This window comes from Ictidomys tridecemlineatus, chromosome 2, assembly GCF_052094955.1.
Source record: "Ictidomys tridecemlineatus isolate mIctTri1 chromosome 2, mIctTri1.hap1, whole genome shotgun sequence".
Taxonomy (NCBI): domain Eukaryota; kingdom Metazoa; phylum Chordata; class Mammalia; order Rodentia; family Sciuridae; genus Ictidomys; species Ictidomys tridecemlineatus.
In genome coordinates this window covers 12,183,459-12,203,590 of record NC_135478.1, presented here as the reverse complement: position 1 = coordinate 12,203,590, position 20,132 = coordinate 12,183,459, and the positions used below count along the sequence as shown (strand labels likewise).

The window sequence follows — 20,132 nt, the reverse complement described above, 5'->3', positions numbered from 1 at the left end:
GTGTCATTGGTCTGTGTCTAGGTAAGGTGGGGAGTGGTGGTGGCTGGGCTCTCGTCTTTCCAGGGCTAAGGTGAGCTCCCATCTTGGGCTAAATCTATTTGGTTTCCTTGGCCCCTCATGCTTTCATGCTTTCTCTTTTAGCAGGTGACTCCACTGATTGGATCAGGGGTGGTTGCCAGAATTAAGTTGAGCCAATCAGATGTCCGAGTTCAAGAACTTTTTTTTCCTTAAAAACAAAGAAAAATATACATATAAATATTTGTCTCTTTTTTTAAATATTTTAGTTGGACACAATACCTTTCTTTCTTTATTTTTATGTGGTGCTGAGGATGGAACCCAGCGCCTTGCACGTGCTAGGCGAGCGCTCTACCGCTGAGCCACAACTCCAGCCCCTATTCAAGAACTTTCTATAGTGGAGATGCTAAGTAAAACTGTCAGTTGGTGGTATTTTAAGGTCTCGGGTAGATTAAGAAGTACTGGTTTGCATTTTGAGGCAGTGGGTATTTCATACTCCTGTCCCCCATGGTGCTGGGAATGGAACCTAGGGCCTCAGGCATGCCAGACAAGTGCTCTACCACTGAGCGACATCCCCTGCCTTTGTGCCATGGCTACTGATGAGCAGCCAGACAGCACCATGATGAAGGTAATGTGCCGGGAAAATCGGTTGAGCGCTAAATTGGCTCCCTAAGGCTGGAGGGAGTCTCAGATCCAGATACAGTATTGACTGCACTTAACTGAGAGTTCGTTCATTCCGCTGAAATCAGCAGGTATATATTAATTGCTCTGTAAGTGCCAGATGCTGGTTCTGTATGACTCTCACCTTGACTTCATGCTGTGGCGTTCTGAAGATATCCCTGTGGACATGTAATAAAGACTCTGTATACAGCTTCAGTGGGTTTCTTTTTTTTTTTTCTTCCTCCTTCTTTCTCCCCTCCCTCCCTCCCTCTCTTTCTTCTTCTTTTCCTCTCCCTTCCCCCGCTCTGAGCTTCATCTCTAGCCCCTTTTATTTTTGCTTTGGCACAACTGGGATTATAGGTATGCACTACTGTGCCCAGCTTGAGTGGGTTTCTGTTTCTTGCAACAAACTATGCTCCAAGACAAGTTGTGTTTAAGGCTCCCTAGGAAAGTGCTGTAGTTTGGATCGGAATGTCCCCAAAGGCCCAGGTGTTGAAGGCTTAGTCCCTACTCCATGGTACTATTGGGAGGTGGTGGAACCTTCAAGAGTAGGGCCTAGAGGAGGAAAAGTGAGGTCATGGGCGTGCCCTGGAGGAGGATATGGGGACCCTGGCCTTTCCTGTATTTCTTTTCACTTCCTCACTGCCATGAGGTGAGAACTTTGCTCCATTGTGTGCGGTGATGTACCGCCTCACCACAGGCCCCAAAGCCAAGAAGCCAATTGCTCATGGACTGAAACCGTGAGCCAAAGTAAACCTTTTCTCCTTCAAGTTGATTTTCTGAGGTATTTTGTAATAGGGATGGAGAGCTGACTGACACATCATGGAGGGTCAGTGGAATAGGATGTCCATAAATCCTCCCTGTCACTTGGAGTGCTCTTGGGTGTCAGTGACACAAGAATCAATTGGTTTAAGCAAGAGAGAAGTTTACTAGGTCACATAAAGAAAAAGGGCCAGCTTTGGTGAAGTTTGACCCAGCAGCTCAAATGATGTCAACCAAGGCTGAGTTTCTTTTCATGCCTACAGCTTTTCTCTTCCTCAGTTTTATCCCCAGGCTCCAGTCTCTCTTCTATACCCCACAACTCCAGCACTCTCTCTGTGACAGCAAAATAAATGCCAAAGTCATAGACCATATTGCACTGTCCAAGGAAGAGTGGGGTTGATTTTTTTCTATGGACCTCAATTGGGTCATGTATCCATCCTTTAATGTAGGGTCTTTTTCTTTCTTTTTAAAATGTTTATTCTTAAGTTTTAGGTGGACTCAATATCTTTATTTTACATTTATATGGTGCTGAGGATCGAACCCAGTGCCTTGTGCATGCTCGACCACTGAGCCACAACCCCAGCCCCTAATGTAGGGTTTCTTAATTCAACAATATTGACACTCGGGGCCAGATAATTCTTTGCTGTGGGAGCTGTCTCCAGACATTGATAATTATTCACTGAGAGGCAGAATCAACCCCTGCAATGGGATATGGGGTGTGCTAATTTCTTTCTTTTGCAGTGTAGTGGAGGGAACCCAGGAGCTGATATTTGCTAAACATATGCTGGACCACTGGCTGCATCCCAGCCCCAGCCCCAGCCCCAGGCTATGCTAATTTCTTAATAAGTTTCTTAAAAGTCCGCTCTGTTACTGGGGGTGGGATACATTTAGAGGCAATCAGGTTTGCAAGATGAATTCTGTGGAAGCAATAAATTAACAAATGAACATTCACTCCACTTTCCCTTTCCTTTGGCTAAGTAGAGATGCAACAGTCTTTTCTATTTTTTCCTATCAATTGAGTGCTCAATTGGCTCCCTAAGGCTGGGGGGAGTCTCAGATCAAATTGGATCAACTGTCAAGTTGGTTTTATGTCCTGTTCATCTAACTGCTACCTATTTATTGGGCTCCTACTGTAAGTCAAGTCCTGGGCAAGTTGTTGACAGTAAAATGATGGACGACACAAGCCCCCCATCCCACCCGGGTCTCTACTCTGAGGGATTTAAGGCTAGTTGGGGGGTATAGGAGGTGCCCATTATGTTCCCTTAGAGTTCACCATTTTTAGTTCATGGCTGGAGATGTCTGGCTGTAAATGCTTGAGATTTCTACCTGGAGACTTTCTTTTGTGTGATGTAGGAATAAACCTCGACGAATGAGAGATGGTTGGGAGTTGGTGGATACATACCTCAGCCTCCTCACCTTTCTCTCTGGGGGAAATTCTGAGGTAGGATCCGGTTTTTTGAAGGCTGCCCATTGGGATTGAGGTTCACTTACCCATGACAGCACCTGCTCTTCCTCATTTTGGAGCTCTCTGGAATGATCTCTCTATTCAGAATTTCTGACACTTGACTCCTTGGCTGGAGAGAAGCTCATCTTAGCTGTGTGTGTGAGTAGATACTTGGGAGTGATAGCTAAAATACCTGTTGGGGCTTACGAAAGTCTGGGGGGCTGGGTTGTGGTTTAGCTGTAGGGGGCTCGCCTAGCACATGCGAGGCCCTGGGTTTGATCCTCAGCACCACATAAAAATAAATAAATAAATAAATAAATAAAAGTATTGTGTCCAACTACAACTAAAAAAATATTAAAAATAATAAAAAGTCTAGGGACCCCCCCTTTTTTTTGAAGGCCATAGAAACGAAGAGATAATCACTCTCCTCAGTCTATTTTTTCCACCGTATCTTTCAACCCTGGCTTTATGAAACACGGCCTTGGAGAAGAGTGTCCCATAGAGGGAATCCACCTTTTGTACCAGGTAGAGCCAGCTTTACTTGTTAGCACTTGAGACTCCCAGGAATGGTCAGGGAGGGGTGCCAGGTGGAGAACTAGGAAGCCTGCCTGCCATCGTGGTTGGAAAAAAATGAGCTAGTGGCATTCAAGGTTTCAGGTGATGTGACTTCATCAGTGCCCCACAGTTGGGATGGTTTGGGGACTTTGGATTTGATGTCCCAATTAGCTTTCTTTCTTTTTTAAAAAAATTTTTTCTAATTGTTCATGACAGCAGAATGCATTTTGATTCACTGTACAGATATGGAGCACAACTTTTCATTTCTCGGATTGTACACAAGGTACAGTTGCACCATACGTACCTAGGGGTAATGATGTCCCTCTAATTCCACCATCTTTCCTGCTCTCATGCCCCTTCCCTTCCCTCCCTCCCCTTTGCCCAATCAAAGTTCCTCCATTCTTTCCACAGCACCCCCCTCAGCATCCACTTATCAGAAAGATGATAAGATCCACTTATCATTTGGCTTGTGGTTTTGGGGGACTGGCTTACTTCACTTAGCGTGACATTCTCCAACTCCATCTCTTTACCTGCAAATGCCATAATTTTATTCTCTTTTAAGGTAGAGTAATGTTCGGTTAGAAACTCCAGTGGGCTTTTTCACTGTCAGGACAACAATGGAGCAGCTGAGTGGCTGCCCTTTGTCCTCCAGATCTTCCCTGCACCTTCTCCATTCTGTTCTGTGCCCCAGAGGATGACGGTGGAGGTGGTGGGAGACATCAAGTGACTCCTTTGCTCTCTGATGCCCACTTGGGATTGGCCAATGGGAGGCACAGGTGGGAGATTAGAGGACGAGAGGCATTCACTTATTTATCTTGACATGGAGTCTTGTTATTTGCCCAGGCTAGCCTCAAACTCCTTGAGTCAAGGGATCTTGCTGCTTTAGACCTGAGTAGTTGGCATTACAGGTGGACACCACTGTACCTGGCTTATGAAATGTATTTATGAAATATATTCGTTTCTCTGGTTTGCAGCAGGGGAAATAAGTACACTCATTGATCTTCATTCAGCTACTTTCTCTGCATTGGGGACATTTCCCCTCTTCTTGGCTCTTCTCAAAGGATGGTTCCATCCATTGCCTATTCCCTGACCAGGTCTCATTAATATAGCATATTCTCGTTTAGTTTTTCATCTATTTTTATCTATCAATCTTCATCATCATCAAACATATCTTTCTATATGACCATCAGCAGCAGCATCAACCATTATCTTCTTTGTTTCTAATTTTCTATCTTCTTAATTTCTCATTTTTATTTTTTTTTAAGTACTGAGGCCAGAACTCAGTAGTGCTCTATTACTGAGCTACATCCATAGCACTTTTTTAAAAAAATTTATTTTGAGACAGGGTCTTGCTAAATTTCCCAGGTGGGCCTCAAACTTATAATTCTCCTGCCTCAGCCTCTGAATAGCTGGGATTATATCATAATTACTTTTAAAAATCAAGACGCTCAGTCTCTGGAGCTTTAACCAAATGCCTGCTCCCATGATTATTGCAGAGTAAGCTGTACACAGGTTTGCTAAAAGTTCTACCCTGAAGGAAACAATCCTCTTAAAATTCAATGCTGCACAATATGAAATAATGCCATTAGTCTAAACCTTAGACTTCAGAGTCAGGTGGGAAACTCGGAACTGAAATGACTTCGTTCTACCTCCGTGTCACACTCAGCCTAGAAATGCATCCACAGGAGGTGCGTGGATGACTACGACATCATTGTCATGGCAAATCACGCTGCTTCTCAGGCACCCGTCCTGCCAGAAGATCTCAAGAACAGAGAAAAAAGGAGCAAAGGAGATGTGTTCAGGCAAGTTGGTGTGGAGAAAGCCTCTCTCTCTCGCTCTCGTTTTTTTTTTTTTTAAGATAGACTTTCTTTGAGATAAAGATTAAGCAATCATCTGAAATGAGCCTCCTCATTTGAATTGAGAATCAGCAGAGAAAGTATTTTTTGAATTTAAGATTATCAGAAGTCCATATTGAAATAAAGAATTCCTACAAATTCTACTAACCATTGATGAATTTGATACTGCTTACAAGACAACAGGAATCTTTGCGACAACTGCCAGCAAGATGTTTTGGGGAACAAGAATTTTATTACCAGACCCAAAAATTGAAAACATGAGAAACTGTGTGGTTGTTAAGATATATCAAAAGTCAAAGCAAAATAACAGCTGGAATTCTTGAAAGCCCTTTTCTTCTCAGCAGATCTCTTGAGTCCATCAAACACATGGGATGCGGGATCATTTCTTACTTTGTAAATGAGGGAAAATGCTTAGCTCTAAAATTGCAAGTTAACATTTTAGGGAAAAGAATATACCAGAACGTGTATGCACACAGTGTTTTAGCCAGCTTTTTTTTTGCTGCTGTGACTAAAAGCATAAATTTATTTAAAGGTTCACAGTTTCAGAAGTCTCAGTCCATAGGCTCCATTCCTCAGGGCTCCTGGTGAGGAAGGACATCATGGAGGAAGAGTGTGGTGGAGGGAAGCAGCTCACAGGATGATCATAAAGCGTGGGGGGGACATTCCACTTACCAGGTGTAAAATATATATCCTAAAGGCACCCCCCCGCCCCTGGGACCTACCTCCTCTAGCCACACCTTACCTGCTTTCAGGTACCACTCAGTTAATCACATCAGGGGATTAATTCAGTGATTGGGTTAAGGCTTTCACAACTCAATCATTTCTCCTCTAAACCTTCATTTCTCCTCTCCATGAGCTTTTGGGGGACATCTCACATGTAAGCCATAACACACAGTCATTCCTTAATGTAGAACTCCAATCTCCTACACTTGACGTGGAGAGGTTAGCTTTCAACAGGTGTTTCTCCCTCGGGAAGGGGAAGGTTGGGGAAGGTGGAGCTGGAGCATGGTGGTTGGCTGTCAGGAAGCCATATGTAAATATAGAGGATCAATGTAGGGGCTAGCTCGAAGCTGTCCACACCATTTCCACATTAAAAATTAGTGCATTTGGGCTGGGGATATAGCTCAGTTGGTAGAGTACTTGTCTCACATGCATAAGGCCATGGGTTCGATCCCTGGCGCACATACACTCTCTCTCTCTCACACACACACACACACACACTCACACTCACACTCACAAATCATCAGTGCATTCAGACAGGTCAGTCGGATCTGCCAGACTGTGGGTAACATTAAGACCACCTTCTATGCCCTTTGTCTTACTTCCTAGCTCCACAGATAAATGTTCTGAGCAAGATACCTTTCCAACAAAGACCAGGCTGTTTTGTTCAAGATGGAATATATCTTTTTGTTGTTGTTGCTTGTTTGTTTTGTTTAAAGGATTCTGTTTTGTTGTTTTGTTTTATTTTGGCTTTTAGAGCTAAGATATTGAGATGGGAGCAATTTGAAGAATTCAAATTGGACTCAGTTTTCTCATAAGTGCATGTAGCCATATAGCTACTACCAGAATCAAGTTTTCTTGTGTCTTTTTGTAGTCCATATCCTCCCAAATTCCTGGCTCTGGGTATCATGGGTCTACTGACTGTCCCTATCATTTTGTCTAGAATTTCAAGTAAATGGAATCTTGTAGCAGTGGCTTTTAAATCTGGCTTTTGAGATTCATCTGTGTTGTTTCATGCAGCAGTTACCATATTATGCGTACCCCTTTTTATTGCAGAAAATGGCATGTGTGATGTGTTGTACAAATATACCACAATTTCCTTACCCATTTGTTAGCTGAAGGATATTTTGGCAACTTCCTATTTGGGGTATTATGAATAAAGTTGCCGTAAACATGCAAGTTGTTGTGTGGACACACATTTTTATTTTTCTTAGGAGGTGGCTGGGTTTCATAGTGAGAGCATATTAACTTTATAAGACACTGTCAAACTTGTTTCCGTTTGTGACAGGTCGTGCTACATTCCCATGGGCAATTACAATGTATGAGGATTACAGCAGCTCCACATCTTTATTAAAAATTGGTATAGTCAGTATGCTAAACTTCAGCTATTCTAGTGTTTTTTAAAAAATTATTTATTTATTTGTTTGTTTATTTTGAAGTACTGGGGATTAAACCTGAGGCTTTGCAGGTGCTAGGCAGGTGTTCTATAACTGGGCTAAACTCACAGCCCCTATATTAGTGATATTCTTCTATATTTTATGTTGCGTGTTTCAGTAGTTCCTCCATTTTGTTGCAGAGTAATATTCCATATACCTTTGTTTAATGATTGAAGGATATTTTTAGTCATTGAAGGGTTGTTTCCAGTTCTTAATGGTTATGAATGGTGCTGTTAAAATGTTTTTTTTTTGTGTGTGTGTGTGTGGTATTGAGGATTGAACCTGGTGCCTTGCACATGCTAGGCAAGTGTTCTACCACTGAGCTATATCCCCAACCCTCTTTATTTTTCAGTTTGAGACAGGCTCTTGTGAAGTTACTTAGGGCCTTGTTAAGTTGCTGAGGCTCCCTTGAACTTGTGCCTCCTGCTTCAGCCTCCCGAGTTTCTGGGATTCCAGGCATCCATTAACCACACCAGGCATAGCATACTTGGGTTTAAATTACTTTTAATATTTTCTTCTTAAAAAATGGTATGCTCTATCACTGAGCTACATCTCAGTGCCTTTTAAAATTTTTAATTTTGAGAGCAGGTCTCACAAAGTTACCCTCGCTGGCCTTGAATTTGCAATCCTCTTGCCTTAGCCTCCCAAGTAGCTAGGATTACAGTGTGCACCACCACACCCAGCTCCACTTCCCTTTTAATTGTAAATTTTGTCTTTAAATCACATCTATCTTCCTGCATTTTACCATATGCAATTAAAAGTAGTCACAAAACTCCTTCAACATTTTTCTTAGATATTTCTTTCACCTGATATCATAGTTCCTTGCACTTAAAATTTGCCTTCCACAAAACCCTTGATTTTGTATATAATGTAGCCAAGTTCTTTTTCAATTTATATAACGTACTTTACTCCAGTTTCCAATAATATTCACCTCATTTTATTCTGAGAACTCATCTCAGGTACATCTTTCTATCAATATCATGATCATGGCCACTTAAGTAATCTCTAAGAAGATTCAGACCGGCCCTGCATTTCTTTCTTTCTCCTTTTTTTTTTTTTTTTTTTGGGGGTGTGTGTGTGTGGAGTGGGTACTGAGGATGAACTCAGAAGCTCTCCACCAACTGAGCACATCCCCAGCCCTATTTTGTATTTTTATTTAGAGACAGGGTCTCACTGAGCACCTTAGTGCCTCACTTTTGCTGAGACTGGCTTTGAACTCAGGATCCTGTTGTCTCAGGCTCCCCAGCCGCTGAAATTATGGGAGTGTGTCACTGCGCCCGGCTCCTGCCCTGCACTTCTTCCAGTCTCTACTCATCACCTAGTTCCAAAGCCACTTCCACATTTTCAAGTATTCTTTATAACAAGAATCCAACTTGTGATGCTGATTTTCTGACTTAGCTTGTGTGTGTTTCCTGGTGCTGAGAATTGAACTCCGGGCCTTGTGCTTGCCAGGCAAGAGCTCTTCCTCTGAGCTATGCCCCAGTCCCTGTGTTCGCCTCTGTTGTGCTGCTACGGTATGATACAACATCTTGGGTAATTTCTAAAGGAGAGAATTTTTTTTTTAATTTCTTTTTTTTTTCTGGAGGCTGGGAGGTCCAAGAAACCATATCTGGCCAGGGCTGTGGTTTCACCATCCCATGGCAGAAGGTAGAAAGGCAGGAGAGCATTAGAGACAGGGAGGGGGCTGAGACCACTCCAAGGGTCACTTATCTACTTCCCCAATGTTGACATTAATCCACTCAAAAGATTAGAACACTCACGACCTTATCCTCTCTTCTAGTTCCACCTCTCACACTTGTTGCTTTGAGAATGAAGATCCCACGACGTGGGGCTGCGGAGGTGGCTCCGAGGTAGAGCGCTTGCCACTGTGCACAAGGCTGTGGGGCCTGTCGCAGCACTGGAGGAGAAAAATTAAAAAATACAAACGCGTCAATCTTTACGAGGAATATGAAAGTCAGTCCTGTTTTCCAGGTGGGGGATCTGGGTCTCAGGAGGGGCATCTGTTCATGAGAACCTGGACCCTCGAGAACAGTGCCAAGCCAGTCCTCATCTTGAAAGCCCGCCGCTGCGCGCCAGGGTCCTCTTCAGCGCCACCCTCACCTCCTTGTTGCGCAGCGTGTACACCACGGGGTTGAGCAGCGGCGTCACCACCGTGTAGAACACAGCCACCAGGCGGTCCCGGGCGGGGTTCGCCCCAGAGTCGGGCCGCAGGTAGATGATGGAGGCGCAGCCAAAATGCACCACGACCACCGTGAGGTGCGCGGCGCACGTGGAGAAGGCTCTGCGCCGGCCGGCGGCGGAGCGGATCCGCAGGATGGCCGCCACGATGAAGGCGTAGGACAGGAGGATGAGGAGGAAGGAGAAGAGCACCACCAGCACGCTCAGGAAGAAGATGCCCAGCGCCCTGTGCGCACTGTCTGCGCAGCTGAGCTGCAGCACCGGGGCGATGTCGCAGAAGAAGTGCTCCACGCGGCCTCCGCGGCAGAAGGGCGAGGAGAAGATCATGCAGGTCTCGACCAAGGCCACCGAGAACCCAGAGCAGAAAACCAAGGCTCCCAGGCAGAGGCAAACGGTGGGTCTCATGATCACCGAGTAGCGCAGGGGATGACAGATGGCCACGTACCGGTCGTAACCCATCAGGGTAAGGAGGAAGCAGTTGTTGCATCCAAGGACCAGGAAGAAGAACATCTGAGCCCGACAGCCCGAGATGGAGATGGCCTGGCTCTCCATCAGCAGGTGGACCAGCATGTTGGGGATGGTGACCAGCGTGTAACAGGTCTCAGAGAGGGACAGCACCGCCAGGAAGCGGTACATGGGTGTGTGGAGCGTGCGATCCACATGGATGATGGTGATGATGGTGACGTTGCCACTGAGGGTGACCAGGTAGGTGAGGAGGAACAACGCGAAGAGTGTGGTCTTCAGGTGCGGAAGGTTGGAGAATCCCACCAGCACGAACTCTGTCACTAGCCATGTCCCATTTCCCCTCTGCTTCTCGGGAGCCTGGGAAAAGAGGACAGTAAATGCAGTAAGTAAGCAGTGAGTAGAGGAGTCTGCTTGGCTTCAGGTCTACTGGGGTGGCAGAGTCGTCCCTGTTTATAAGGATTCAAGAGTAAGAGTGAATAGTTTCTGGGCGCAGTGGTGCATGCCTGAAATTCCAGTGACTTGGGAGGCTGAGACAGGAGACTCTCAAGTTCCAGGCCAGCCTCACAGCTTAGCAAGTGCCTCTAGGGGGAAAAAAGGTAAATAGTTCATGTGGGAGTCATCCAACAAACCAGAAAAGAGAAGTGGAAGGGAGACAAGCAGTGGTAACAAGGAAATGACCTCTTGGGGCAAGTGGAATCTAATGTGACCTGTGGCTCCTGAGAAGGTTGAGGAACACACAGCTCACTGTTAGCCCACCAGAGGGGTGAGGGGCAAGGGGGTTCATGCATGAACCCCACCTCCCCTTAGTCATTGGTTGAATGTTTCTCCCAGCTGATGTTCATTTCCAAGGAGGTCATTGTGTTAAATGAAATAAGCCAGGCACAGAAGGGGAAATGCTACCTGATTTCTCTCATATGTGGACCTAAAACAATTGAATTCATACAAGCTGAGACCAAAGCTGGGTGCGTTAATGCACAGCTATAATCCCAGGGACTTGAGAAGCCAGGGCAAGGGAATTGCCAGTTCAAGGCCAGCTCAGCAATTTACCAAAACCATGTTACAAAACAAAACAACAACAACAACAACAAAAAAGGGCTGGGCATGAAGTTCAGAGGCAGAGCACCCCTGGGATCAATCCCCAGTACCGGGGGTGGAGGATGAGAGGTTGAGGCGGCACAGAGGCTAGAATGGTGGTTGCCAGAGATGGGGAGAGTTTTGGGGAGATGTTGTTCAATGAGTGCAAATTTCATTAGGAGGAACAGTTTGAGGAGATCTACTGTACAAGGTGGCCACAGTAGTCTTACAAACCCTTGAGACTGAATTGTGTGTTCTCACCACAAACATGATAGCCACGTAAGGTAGTGCATTTGTTAATCGGCTGAATTTGGCCATTCCACATTGTATATCTACTTCAAAACATCATGATGTACACAATAAATATATGCATTTTTACTTGTCAATTAAAATATATATATATGTAAGGTAGTGCATTTGTTAATCGGCTGAATTTGGCCATTCCACATTGTATATCTACTTCAAAACATCATGATGTACACAATAAATATATGCATTTTTACTTGTCAATTAAAATATATATATATATATTTTTAAAATTTTTATTTATTTATTTATTTATTTTTTAAGAGTAAACTGGCTTTCGGAGCTCAGTTCTATCTCTACCTCCTTTGAGACAGGGAAAGGATTGGATATTTGTGCCATCTAGTGGTCTTGGGAGTAATCTGCAAACCCAGTGACCCTTACAGGGAGAAAAAAATTAAATGACTATGCACCTTAAAATATTCATCACAGCAGTCGGATGCTGGATTTTAAATTATGACTTAACTTTTTGAAAAATTAGTTGTCATTTTCACTTTGGAAACATAAGTTTTAAATTTTAGTTCTGAAGAACTAAAGTGAGTAACACAACTAAAAATGTTAAGGAGCCTCTAGATATTCTGGTTATGAAGAAAAGGCAAATGAGGATTGTGGAAGAACTTCACAGGAGAAAAGGCAGTTAATGAGGGATGCCCATTTTTTCCTGAAGAGAGCAGAACCAGGAAGCAGGAAGCAGGCAGCCAGGTGGATCTAGCACTGGTGGGTAATTATTTTCAGCCAGGGCTGGAGAATGACTATTCTGGCTTTGTGGGCTGCCCAATCTTTGTTTCAGCTCTGTCCCTAAGTGTACAGGCAGCTGTACTATGTTATGGAAATGAATTTCAATCAAGCTTTATTTTTATGAAAAGTCAGGGAGCTGAATTTGGCAGTCATACTGTAGTTTGCTAAGCCCCAATCTAGCACAAGTAAACAGGGACATTAAACTTAGGAGGAACTTCAGTCAGATTCTCTGAGGAATTCATGTAATGAAAGCCTGACTTTTTAAAAAAATTTTGAGATGAGGGTCTCATTATGTTGCCCAGGCTGACCTCCAACTCCTGTGCTCCAGTGATCCACTTTGCCTGAGCCTCTTGAATAGCTTGTACCATGGGTCCATGCCTGGCTCAAAGACTGATTTTAAAGGTTTTAAACTCTATTTTCCAATACTGGGGATCAAATCCAGGGCCTCGTGCATGCTGGGCCAGTTGCCTACCAATGAGCCATATCCTCAACATTTTTTTTTTTTTTTTTTAGGTACCAGGGATTGAACTAAGGTGCACTCAACCACTGAGCCACATCCCCAGTCCTATTTTGTATTTTATTTAGAGACGGGGTCTCACTGAGTTGCTTAGCGCCTCGCTTTTGCTGAGGCTGGCTTTGAACTCACGATCCTCCTGCCTCCTGAGCCGCTGAGATTATAGGCCCAGCTGTCCTCAACATTTTTAGTTTTGTATTTCCTCACTTGCCCAGGCTGGCCTCAAACTTGTGATCCTCCTGTCTCAGCCTCCCAAGTAGCTGGGATTACAGGTGTGTACACCACCACAACTGGCATAAATCTTCAGATAATAAAGGCAGTGATACTAAAACCAAAACAAACACACAAAACTGAATAAACAGAACACATAAACAAACAAACAAAAACGCCCAGGGTCATTCTCTACATTTGCAGAGTTCAAATGAAGGCCCATATGCCATGGGACTGAATATTTAAAGCTAAAAATAAAGCTAGTCCAGTGCACTTGTAGTCCAGCTACTTGGGAGGCTATGACAGGAAGATTGATTGATCCCAGGAGTTTGAGGTTAGCCTGGCAACATAAGTGAGACCTGGTCTCAAAATTGATCAATCAATCAATCAATCAAACAATCTCATATGAAACATGTTTGAACTCCCTACATTGAAAAACATTTTTATAATAGCCAAATGCCAGATTCAAATATGGAGTTCCTGGTCTCTTCAGAGATCCACAGCAGAAGACGGTGGTGGTATGGGAAGCACCCTGAGCCTGTTTCTGACCCATGGCCTCTCCCCTTCTCTTTCCACCCCAGACTCCAGCCAGCACTCCAGGGGCCTCACATGTACCGTACAGGCAACTACAGGATGCAGCCTCCACCAGCAGCCACTGCCTGGGCACATCCAGGGCACACACACCAGCAGTGTGGGCCACGGCAGAGGGATGGACCTGAGCAAGGGGTGCACTCTCAGACCTGATGGTGGGGGCAGCCATCTAAGCATGGAATTGTGGGGTTCTATGCAGCATTGACTACACAGGCATGCAAACTCAAGGTCAACACATACTCTTGGCTTTGTGGAAACTGTGTACCTTGGGGTGGGATAGGACAGAAGAGAGTCAGAGTTAAGTGCCTAGAAGCATCACTAGCAGGGCAGAGGCCCCTGTTGCCCAAGGCTAACAGTAGGCAAGTGGAAAATGCAAACGTTCGATACCATTTGGAGGAAAGATATTTTAGTTTTGTGATAATCAAAGAAATGCAAGTTGAAGCAAGATAGTTTGTTCTGGGGTTGTGGTTGTAGCTCAGTGGTAGAGCGGTTGCCTAGCATGTGTGAGGCACTGGGTTTGATTTTCAGCATCACATAAAAATAAATAAATAAAATGAAGATATTGTGTTCATCTACAACTAAATTTTTTTGGAGTTGTAGATGGGCAGAATGCCTTTATTTATTTATTTATTTATTGAGAGAGAATTTTTAATATTTATTTATTTTTTTAAGTTTTCGGCAGACACCACATCTTTGTCTGTATGTGGTGCTGAGGATCAAACCCGGGCCACAGGCATGCCAGGCGAGTGCGCTACCGCTTGAGCCACATCCCCAGCCCTAAAAATTTTTTTTTTTTTTAAAGATAGCTTGTTCTTCAGAATTAAACCTAAGGGTTATTATAGGACCCAGTATCGCCACTCCTCAGTATAGACCCAAAAAAAATTGAAGACAGTTTTTTGGACAAGAACTTCCACACAGATGTTTATAGCAGCACCACTCACAAGCACCTCGCTGGTAGAAATGACCCAAATGTCCATCAGCTGGTGAATGGATAAGCAAATGGGCAATCCTAAAATGAAGTACGATCATTTCCATAAAACCGTAATGTTCTAATACCTGTCACAACTTAATAGAAATGCGATGCTCTGTGAGAGAAGCCGGACACCAAAAGCCACATATTGCATGATGACTTTATGTGCAAGTTAGATGTGGGGACCTTTGGGAGTCAGGAGGATTTTCAACAGCCAACTGGTGCTTCTTGGAGACTCAGGACCAGGCTGCTGGGCTCTGAGCTTTTAGTTGTCATAGGAAAGGGATGCTTTACGTATTCTCGCAGCCTCCCTTCAGGAATAAATCAGCCCCGCTCCAGCATCTTAAAGCAGGGGATTGAGTAGAAAAGCTCCTTCCGTACATTCTCCCACATCACGTAGGCGTGAACTCTACTACAATATTCCAGGCTTCACTTGCTCCCCTTCAGGGATGGGGAGGTCACTCCCTGGGAAAACAAACCCGTGACATAAAGCAGAAATCCTGTGCTCAGCAGAAACCTTCAGTAACGGGCAAGTTTGGGCTCTGAAATCAGACAGGCCTGGGTACGAATATTGGTGCCTTCTGGAACTAGGTGCAGTCTGAGTTTGAACAGTTGCCTCTGCCCCTGTGAGCCCCATCTGTGAGAGTAGAGATTGATCCTGTGAAATCAGACAATTTTCAGGAAGATGCCCTGAAAAGTGCTATGAATCATCATCATCATCATCATCATCATCATCATCATTTTGCAGTCCTAGGGTGGAGCTAACAGCAGTCTTCCACTGAATTATACCCCCAGCTCTCTTTATTTATCTATTTTTTATTTTGAGACAGAGTCTCACTATTTTCCCCAGGCTGGTATTGAACTTTCAGCTCTCTTGATTTCCTAGTGGCTGGGATACAGGTGCTATGATTTTTTTTTTTTGCTCTCTGACAAAAAAATAATAGATAATATAAGAATAATAATATAAGAATAGCTGGGCTTTTAATTTTCTTCTTTGCACCACTGGAGAAGCATGGAATAGAAGGAATGATTTGTTCCTATCTCTCAGTCACAGCACCAGGATTTGAAGCCATGTGACTGGCTGCTGTGTCTCTGGCAGCTGCGCTCTCAGGGCTGTGAGTCTCACAGGCTCATCTGTCACTCTACGCACCACACAAGCTCATTGAGCATCGGCTCTGTGCCAGGTGCTGCTCTGTGCACTGAGCACACAGCAGGGAACTACACAGGCAGAGATGGCAGTCCTAGAGGAGGACTGGATCTAACAGAGAGAGCCGGCAATGAGTCGCAAACATCAGGAAAGTAAGATGTAGAGTAGGAGAGAGGTACAGGAAAGGAAGAGGAAGGAGTGAAGGGCTGAAAGGGAATATTTGGAAATTTAACCCTCCGTCTGTGCAATTTTTCTTCTTCCCACCATGACATTTTTGGACCTCATTTCTAACCTGGGGATGGACCAGGGAGGTTCTGTAGCTGTGCAAAGACCCCAGATTCACACCTAAAGGAAATAGAAAATTAATGGGGAGGCTATGTGGGGCATTCCCGTTGGAGGTACCAGCCTGTGCAAAGGCCCGGTGGCTGGACAGGTGCAGCCAGGAGAACACACAGGTAGATAAAATGAGTGAGAGGAGGGAGGCAAGAGCAGGCAGGTGGCGGAAGAATGTGGTGAAAGGTCTTGAGGGCCGCAGGGATGACTGTGGCGTTGACTCGGCGTGGGGTGAGAGCCACGCAGGGTTCTGAGCAGAGGGATCCTGAGTCAGGGGCCCTTTGCCAGGGGTCAGCGAAGGTCTCTGTTCATCTCAGGGGGAGCTGGAGAGGGGATGCACTCATTCTGGGAACCCAACGGGGTACAAGGTGCCCCTCTCTAGTCTCGCCTTGGAGGTGGCATCTGTTTCAGCCACTGCCACCCTCCCGGGGAGACAAGGAAGGAAGAAGAGGGGAGCTGCAGCAGCTGAGGACTTGCGAGGCTGAGTCTGCCTCAACCCGTCTGGAGTCCTCCGTCCAGTCCTTGCACTGGGGAGACTGTTAGTCCAGAGGACACGCAGAGCAGTTCTGGCTTCCATAGCAGCCACTGACAGATCCTCAGGACAGCTGCCGCCTGGCGGGGGAGTTCCCGGTGAGCTGCTGAGTTCAGGAACCTGGCCCACGCCACCTCCCTGGTGCCAGCTAGAGGTGCCCAGGAGTGCTTCCTAAGACCTAGAGGAGCCCCGAAGAAGAAGAAAGTGACACGAGGGGCTCGAGTCCTTCTTTTCTTCCTCTTCTTCATCATCTTGGATTGAACCCACGGGCAAGTAACACTGAGCCACATCCCCAGCCGTTTTTTTTTTTTTTTTTTCGACTTTTAATTTTGAGATGGGGCTTAGCTAAGTGGCTGAGGCTGACTTTGAACTTGCATCCTCCTGCCTCAGGCTCCCGAGGATTACAACTGTGCACCCAGATGGAGTCCTCCCTTTTCCACTTCGTATCAGGAAGCCCCCCCCCCCGCCCCAAAGCCAGGAGCCCCTTCCAGCTCCTTGATCCTTCACCCTACACGATTCTTCAAGTGTGTGTGTGTGTGTGTGTGTGTGTGTGTGTGTGAGAGAGAGAGAGAGAGAGAGAGAGACAGACAGACAGACAGAGAAAGACTGGGGTGGAATGGAGTGGGGAATGTGTGTGCCCAGGACTGTGCACATGTATTTCTGCCCTGAAGCTCCAGGGTCCAACAGGCTCTAACCACAACACCGCGCCACCTGCTGCGGACTTGTCACCTGTGTGCCAGGGCTCTGCGTCTGGCAGTGGGTGATCTTGGAGAGGTCACCTTTGGCTTTCCTCAGATACTCTGCCTTCCTTCCTGGCCAGATCTCATATATTCCTGCACCGGACATGCTGTGCACTTCAAAAACCAGAATTGAACACCTTTCCCGCAATCTCCCTCCAAATCAGTCACAGCCCTGTGGTTTGGGGTGAATATTCTGACCCTCTGCAATGTCACTCTCCCCACACTCAGTTCTGAATCTCAGCCCTAAGGCCCAGGTTGGGCCAAGGTGGCTTCTCCAGCCCTGAGGTCACACTCACCATAGCGCAGGAAGGCTCACACTGTCCCTGCCAGCATCCCTCTGCCTGAGAAGGGAGGGGCTGAGGATCCACGTCCTGATATCGTGGGGGTCTCTGGAGCTGCCACCCCAGGGGACCCTCAAGTCACTAACAAGCCCCCCAGAGCCAGGCTGTCGGTGCCTGAGGGCTTTTGGGCTCTGGAGACTGGAGACCCCAGGGCCTGCTTCCTCAGCCCCCAGCCCCTGAAGGCTCAGAGAGGGGAAGGACTAATTGGCACTTCCCCATGTGATGGCAGTCACACGTGCACGCTCAGCCATCAATGCTCCTGGTCCCCAGGAGTGTCCAACCTGAGCTGGGCAAGCCTGCTTCCTCAAGGAAATGCAGCCCCAGGCCCTGCTGGCCCTGGGAGGAAGAAGCGGATGCTTCAAATCATGACACAGACGCTGCCCAGGCCCCTTCTCCCTGTGGGCGAAGGGGACTCCACCCCACTGCTGGCCTCTGGAAGGGCATAGAACCTCCACAGGGGCGGGGTGGGGGGTGAGGAGCTGACAGGAGCCTGCAGCGCAGTGTGGGACAGGTTTGGTGAAGGCCCATCTCCTGTCCAGTCTCTGATCTTAGGAAGAAACCCGGTTTTCCCTCCAGCTGTGGCTTGTTCCTAGGTGCTGGTTTTGCAGCTTGGACGTCCTCTTCTCTCCCTCTTTTGTTGTGTGTTTATCTCATGAAAGTGTTGGATCTTATTAAATTCTTTTTCTATGTCTTTTTAGACAACCATGTGTTTTTGTCCTTTATTTTGTCAATGCAGCGTGCTCTATTGATTGATTTTTGAGTGTTGAATGGTCCTGTGTTCCTGGGATAAATCCCACTAGGTTACCGTGTATAATCTGTTTTTCTTTCTTTTCTTTTTCTTTTTTCTTTCTTTTTTTTGGGGGGTGGGGGGTGGGGGGGAGTACTGGGATTGAACTCAGGGGCCCTCAACCACTGAGCCCCATCCCCAGCCCTATTTTGTATTTTATTTAGAGACAGAGTCTCACTGAATTGCTTAGGGCCTCACTTTTTGCTGAGGCTGGCTTTGAACTCCCGATCCTCCTGCCTCAGCCTCTGGAGCTGCTGGAATTACAGGCGTGCACCACCATCCTGGGCTATAATCTGTTTTATATGGTGCTCAACTTGACTTCCTGGTGTTTTGGGAGGATATTTTGCATCCATATGAATAAGAGATCTTGGTCTATAGTTTTCTTTCTTATGATACCTTTGGTTGTCATGAGAAAAGAGATGTCTTCAGAAGGGGGTCCAGAGGGATTCCTAGAGAAGAGGGGACTCTACTCTGGACTAGTGGGGTCCTTGACATACTCCATGAAGAAGAATATCAGCACACACCAGTGGGGTCCTGAGGTTTATTTAGGAAAGCAAGGAACACACATTCTAGGGAGAATGTGGGTCACCTCAAGAGTGAGAGATGTTTTGGGGGTCCCGGGCCTTCTTTGAAAGGAAACTTGGGGAGGGGTGGGCATGGGAGGTGAGGATGAGCCCAGTCTGATCATTCTCAGGATCCATGACCTGATCAGTAGGTAATGATGGAAAAACCCCTTAAATTATAGGTTTCTGAAAACGTCCTATCTCTCTTAATCTATTTATTGGTGAGCTGATTAACGGTGTATAGGTAACTTTTGTAAATGGGTGAATTTATGGTATCTTTAAGATTTACAGGTTTTGCAGAGTTTGGGAGTGATGGGTCTGGGAGAGAGGCTGGCTTGGATGCAGAACCTCAGATTAAAATTGTATTTCCTTGTTCTTCATTTCTACCCCGTGTGTGTGCGTGTGTGTTGCTGGGAACTGAACCCAGGGCCTCAAGCACGTCAGGCAAGCACTCGACCACTGAGCCCCATTCCCAGCGCCTCTATTTAATTTTTTAAATCCTACCTCAGGGTTTTGATACCAGGGTGATACTATACTGGCCTCATAGAGTGAGTGGGAACATGATCTCTCCTCTTCTATTTTTAAGGAGATGTTGTGAAGGATTGGTGTTAATTCTTCTTTAAATCTTTGGTGAGAGATCAACCAGTGGTGCTATCTGGCCCTGGATTTTCCTTTGGTGGGAATTTTTGTATTACCAATTTTAAAAATTGTTATGGGTCTGAGCTACTCTCATGGCCTATGCCTATAATCTCAGCAACTGGGGAGGCTGAGGCAGGAGGATTGCAAGTTTGAGGCCAACCGTAGCAACTTAGTGAGACCTTGTTTCAAAATAAATAAATATAAATAAATAAATAAGGGCCAGGGATATGGCTCAATGGCTTGTCTTTCAGTTTAATCTCCAGTACCCCCCAAAATTAAAAATATAAATAAATTAATAAAAATTTTAAAGTCTGTTTGGATTTCCACCCCTTTCTTCTTGAGTCAGTTTTGGTATTGTGTGTCTTCCTAGGAATTTGTCCATATCCTTATCTAATATTTTGGTGTGCAATTGCTTTACTTATTGTGTTTTTTTGTTTGTTGAGAAGGGGGTCTCACTACATTGCCCAGGCTGGCCTTCCACTCCTGGACTCACGCGGTCCTCCATCTCAGCCTCCTGAGCAGCTGCCTGCTGGGTGTGCAGTTGATCCCAGCACTCCAT

The 20,132-nt window shown here is 45.7% G+C and overlaps 1 protein-coding gene across 1 annotated transcript; it reads right to left on the bottom strand.

Annotated features, from left to right (window-relative positions):
* Positions 1-9,337: 9,337 nt before the first annotated feature.
* On the bottom strand, positions 9,338-20,132 carry LOC144368063 (olfactory receptor 10T2-like). The gene is made up of 2 exons (XM_078026338.1): positions 20,067-20,132; positions 9,338-10,448 (listed from the first exon to the last, which is right to left on the bottom strand). The coding sequence occupies exons 1-2, from the start codon at positions 20,130-20,132 to the stop codon at positions 9,495-9,497; spliced, it is 1,020 nt and encodes a 339-aa protein (XP_077882464.1). The 3' UTR covers positions 9,338-9,494.